At 37.3% G+C, this 6,074-nt stretch overlaps 1 protein-coding gene across 1 annotated transcript; it reads right to left on the bottom strand.

Moving 5' to 3' along the window:
- Window positions 1-297: 297 nt before the first annotated feature.
- Window positions 298-5,847, bottom strand: LOC107832151 (transmembrane 9 superfamily member 3-like). The gene is made up of 7 exons (XM_016659957.2): window positions 5,530-5,847; window positions 3,421-3,461; window positions 2,750-3,335; window positions 2,513-2,650; window positions 2,279-2,435; window positions 822-1,306; window positions 298-723 (listed from the first exon to the last, which is right to left on the bottom strand). Exons 1-7 carry the CDS (start codon window positions 5,682-5,684, stop codon window positions 504-506), a joined length of 1,782 nt encoding a protein of 593 aa, XP_016515443.1. The 5' UTR covers window positions 5,685-5,847; the 3' UTR covers window positions 298-503.
- Window positions 5,848-6,074: the final 227 nt, after the last annotated feature.

Below are 6,074 nucleotides of genomic sequence, written 5' to 3'. Positions count from 1 at the left end.
TCTTGGATAGGTACGAGACTCGTACCTATTTTAGTAACGGTCCGCACCTATGTTGCTTTCTTTTTCCCTTATATGTTGTCGCTCGTGCCTCTTAGCTATTTACTGTGTTTTTACCGTTTGACCAGTCCATGTGTCATGCCACGTCACCTACAATGTAAATTCAGTTTTTTCCCAATACACTCATATGCTGAAGAACTTGACACCACTAAATTCATTCATCAAAAACGCCCACTGCAATAAAAAGTATCTACACACAAAATCATTTTGATGTAAAAGTATCTGAATGCATAGTAATTAGGAAAATCTAAATCTATTATATTAATATATAAACTGTTTAGCTGTAAATGCAAAATGCCAATTATATCTGACAAAAAGTGTCGGTGTATCACAATACAAGCTTCCTCTCAAGAAATCGTATTTTCCTACATGCTTGTATTTGATACCAGATTGCCTTACCAAATCTGCAAAGCAATCTGTAAGACATGGAAGACCACCTAATAACTCTACTCGCACTTGACTGATCGGTATATGTGACGAACGAAAAATAGAGCAGCACGGAAACCAACGTTCCCGAGCATGAGAAAGAAACCATAGCAGATGCAGGCCATGTATCCGAAGAAGAATGAGGTTTGCATGAAGCCTGTCATATCTGAACGCGCATAATAGTAATACAAGCAGTATCCGTAGATGAACAGCCCGGTTGATCCACCACAAAGGAATGCCCTATTCAGAGAAAGAACATATACAAGTTAGAAATGAAGAACCAACTTTCAGATGCAAAAGGTCAAGGAATAGGTAAAACCAGTAAATGACCGTCGTACCTCCACCACCATTCATGATCTTCAGCAGCAAGTTGAAAGTATGTCAACGCCACGGTTATAAAAGCAGTGACAATTAGAAGGATAATGAAGACTATAAACAAGATACTGTAGATTGTGTAAATCCTGTGACCCCAAACACTTGCAAATATGTAGTAAAGCTCAATATATATGGCACTGAAAGGCAAAAACCCAGCCATTGCCATTTGAGGCAGAGTTCCACGATACCAAGGCAATGGCGGGATCTCTCTTGGATACTTTGTGGTACGACAAGGAGCTTGGAACTCGGCTTTGCTGTTCTTTCCAGCTATCCCACCCAAGACAAGCAAAGGTGATGTTACAAGAGCCCATATTAGAAAAATGACCACAATGGTTCCAAAAGGCAATGCAGCAGTGGCACTGTAGCCAATGGCAACGGAGTTAAGAAAGCAGAATGTGAGAAACAGGGGTCCACAAAACAAGCCCCCAGTCGATATCAAGTTTCTAACCTGCAGGGCATTAACAACATCTTGTTATTTTGTTGCATTCACTTCCATTTTCAGCTGTTGTGCTTCGCTAGCTAAGACACCATGACTTGACAATACATATAATCTTAGTTAGCTTGATGAAATTAGGCAAATAATATAACCTGCAGATACTGATATAGAATAGCTCTCTTAAACGTTGTAACACGTCTTGGCAATGAGCAAATGTATCACACACTTTAAAATACTTGAGTGGATGAAGCTAAATGCTTTTCTTAAAAAAAAGTCATTGTGCTTGCTGCCAAGGATTAGATATCACGACAGAATAAAGTTGGTAAATTATTTTACATTTCACCCAGTTGAATAATTTACTTCAGTGGAAAAAGCAGTGTCTTCGTTTCCCTATGGTTAGCAAAAATAGCAAAGGGGCAGGGAGAGATCCCTTACTACACTGCCAAGGCCTAGGGGAAACAAATAAATTGTCTCGATATAAAACACCTTCATTTTTCCCAAAATAATTTCCAGATAAAATGATCCTAAACAAATGGAACGCAGCAGTAACAAAGTACCAAGGATAGGAAAAACAATTATCAACGAGCTTAATGCCCTTTTTTATGATTAAGTATACAATAATCAGAATTAGGGATGATTTCCTTTTAATTGTTCTAAAAAGTTCAGAATTAGGGGAAATAAAACTAATATACTCACCATTCCATTTTCTATGACGGTATTTGACGACACAAAGGTGAAGGTGTTAATTGCCTTTCTATTATATTAGTGAATAATATTAAAGTAATGGTTGAAAAGTTAGTTTGATAGGAAAATCATCAAGCTTTGAAAGTTGAATAGTTTACTGAAATTGAATTCTCGAAAGTTGAATGAAGCAGTGTCAAACATTTTAGCATGTCCCAAAGTAGAAAGATAGTCATATGAATTGACAAGGAAAGAGTATCGATTCAAATGGAAAGGACATGCATTAGAGCCATGAAAACAAACCCAGTTTGTCCCTTCTAGTAGGCAATAGAACGAGGCTGCAGTATAGCCAGCAATACCAGACGTGAGAGCATATATGACGACTAGTGCAGTGAATAAAGCTCCGCGGTTGTAAGGATAGAAAACACCAACAAGTGCAAGAATGAAAATAAAGATGGTCCTGGAAATTGAGTGGGAAAAGAGCATTAGAAACACACATGCTTGAGATTAAAAATTTCATAGATAAAACATACTTACAGTGTAAAGAGTTGAGTACCAGAACCAAGTGCTGCAGCCAACAAAGATTTATACTTTGGGTACCTAAAAACATCACCATGAATGTATTTCCACCCACTTTCTTCTTGGTCATCAGCTGCCTCCTCATCATGTGCATACCTTGAATTCAAATAATTGACTTGAAGACTCAAGAGAGAATTTATTCTGAAGACCAAGAATGGTAGGCAAACCAACCGTATTAACAAAATTACCACTTACTTGACAAAGTCATTCTTAAGGACGCGCATAAGTATTGTGGCAAGAAAACCAGTTAAGAGAAGAACTGTCACACAAGAGTTGATAATTGAGAACCAATGAATTTCCAGGTGATGTGGCAATGATGAAGACTGCGAGTATTTTTCCATCCTCTTCTCAAAAGGAGTAGTTGTCTCCTTCCATTTCACAGAGTAGATGAAGTCAACATCTACTTCCTTGTCCTCTGTGATATCTACCAGGGCATTAGGATCAGTTCGTGCATTTATCTCAACCACATGATCGTTGTTGTAAAAGATCTCGAAATGGAGATGTTTAAACAGATAATATTTGTACTCGCTGGGGTCAGATTTTCCATCCTTATCAACTTTCCCTAGGAAACCCCAAATGGGCAAGTCATCATAATACATTTGGAAGTAATAGTCCTTAGCAACAGCACTGCGGAATTGAGAAACTTCTTCCTTGGATAACTTCTTTTTGCACACTATTTCTGAGTCCTTGTCGTACATAAAGTCAAGCTTGTAAGGAGCACTGACTAATCGATCACCATTCAAGACTTCACCAAGAGCTTCCTTTTTCTCTTTCGCATGAGCTGCAAAAACATCCTTCAGTAAATTTGGAACTTAATATGTACAGAGTCGACTTAAAAGAAGGAAACTAAAACATTGACTACATACCCGGTGCACAGAAAGGAAGATCAAAGAAACGGTACGTTTCACTGGATCGAAAAATCAAAAAACAAAAAGTCCATGAGCTATTCCACAGACAAAAAGGACATACACAACATTTGTAATGCACATACACAACTTTTTGTTTTGATCAAGTTCAACAAAAAAAATGCTGTGACAGCAGGACAAATAATTTACTAGAACCACAATCTCCAAGTCATTAAAATCCAGTGTTTTACACTTTAAGCTTGAATCCATCATTCCTTGTTTGCATATCTGCATGGCCTTGTAGATTTCTTCAGAAAGGAAAAATGAAGACTCGTTTTTCCACAATGAATCAAAGAAAGAACAGAAGTTGAGTATCTTGAAGATACAAGGACAAGGCCAGTACAAAAGCAAGTATAATCCACAGTCTACATGCTTGTCTCATTTAATTTCAAGAGTGCAAATCCTTCTTTTTGACCAAGAAGTTTATAGTTATTGTTTGAATTGTTCTGAATGTGAAGGTTGCAGTTTGTACTAGGTAATTTCTCTATTCCTATACAAGTACCACTTATCGTATATATAGCCTGTCAATTAGAGGTCTCCTCAAAATTACTACTACTCCCCATTTCTTACACCACAAGCAAGTAGTTACCTTTCAGGGGAGTCAAATAAAAAAGCTTCTCCTAGAACATTTGGCAGGAATTTGACTGTGGCCATACTGTTCTAACATACCATCTACATTTATCCTATGTTTTCTTTTCCAAATTTACTTATATTTGCTCAAAATCCATGTATTTAGAACACGCTCTTTTGTTCTTCACTTTCCCATCGATCTTGTATAAAACATATACTACCTAAATGAAGAAAGAGATTTTGAAGTGGGGCTGCTATTTTGTTAAAATTTAAAATCTTATGAAGAGTTGAAAAGCATTCAGACATCAATATTCATACATACCAACAAACATATATATAAAATTATAGAATTAGGCTTCCTAGATGTCTTAAGCCAGTTGAATTATTGTCCATCAAGAATTACGCCATATGTCTCTTTCTGGTTGCATGCTATCATTTGCGTCAAGTAATTCCTTAATACACTAAAGTAATCCAAACATCCTGGATATGGCATCTTTATATGAGCGTAACAGAGAGGGTAACGAAAGTCCGGAGCCATACAGATCATTGATAAAGTCAGCCATCGGAGGCAGACTCCAGATTTTTTCTTTTTTTGAGAATTAGGTAATAGCAATACTCCATGTTGTTGCAATATCCAGTTTCCTTGAAGATGCTAAGCAAAAAATTCAGTCTTAAAAGCTACAGATCTCAATTTCTTATCTTTAGCTCTTTCTACCATGCACAAGTAGTAGCAGTTTAGCTCATAAATTCTTTCAACGACTTCAACTGAAACTCTACAAACTAGCTGTATACCAAGAGAAATTCATCAAATCTAGACAGCACCACTAACTTTGGCTCGGACTATACACATTATATTATATACACAGACATGTGCAAAAACATATAATTCATTCAATGTGTCTTGTGTGTATGTGAGTATACATATAACATGGTTCAAATCCCAGCATTGACTAAAAACACTAGGTGATTTCTTTCCATTAGTCTAAACCTTTGGTGGACAGAGCTACTCAATACTTGTGTTGGTTGGAGATAGCAGACACCTGATAGAATAGTCGAGCTATACGCAAGCTGGCCGAGACACTACCATTGTAAAAAAAAAACGTGTACGTGTATACATAAAACATGGTTCAAACCCAGCAGAAACAAAAAACACTAAGTTATTTCTTCCCATCGTCCTAAATCTTAAGTGGACAAAGTAACTCGGTACGTGTGGTGGTCGAAGTAAGCAGGTACATGGTGAAATAGTCTAGCTACACGCTGGCCGGACACTACCATTGTAAAAAAATATGTGTGCGTGTATACATTACATACAAGAAACTATTTCGTCTTAACATCCACCGACAACTTTCGAAGCGCAACATGTACAAAAATATGCACATTTTAATCCAGAAATGAATAAATTGTACAACTTAAACTGAAATCGTATTTACACACAATGCCAATTCAGCTCCAGATTATCCATTTACAAAAATGTTACAATGCAAAAAGTACAAACATTACCTCGGGTTATGGAAAGGACCAACCTTGTTAGCATACAAAGGCACCGGATCTCCGGCCTTGTACTTATGATCAGAACCGTCCGACCTCGCCGGTAAAACACAACTCAATATTATCAAAACGATGACGTAACACGTTACCGTCATCTTCTTCTTCATTGAATGTATATATTACTGCGTGTGTGTGTTTGTATGTATATATTGTTAGATATAGAGAATTTTAGGGGGTGGGTGGGGGAGGAGGTGGGTGGGGGAGAGGGGAGGTAAGAACACAGATCTCGATCACCGTCAGTAGTTAAAAAGGTAACTTAACTTCGGGAGTGTGAAATCAAACGTGGGAGAAATAGATGTATATAGGAGAAATATAGTTTGATTGCTCACGCGCTTTGTTGAGAGTGAGGTACAGTCAATGTTGACTTGGGAACAGATATTAGGAAGGAGAACGTGACTCGTCAACTTAATAGTAGCTACGAAAAGTATGGGTGATTGTTACCTATTGTATTCCATTGGCATAAGAAGTCCCCTTTCTCTAAAAAAAAAAGAAATTAC

Source organism: Nicotiana tabacum, chromosome 11 (genome assembly GCF_000715075.1).
Source record: "Nicotiana tabacum cultivar K326 chromosome 11, ASM71507v2, whole genome shotgun sequence".
Classification (NCBI taxonomy): Eukaryota; Viridiplantae; Streptophyta; class Magnoliopsida; order Solanales; family Solanaceae; genus Nicotiana; species Nicotiana tabacum.
The sequence above is the reverse complement of the archived record's forward strand: the minus strand, read 5'-3'. Positions and strand labels throughout refer to the sequence as shown.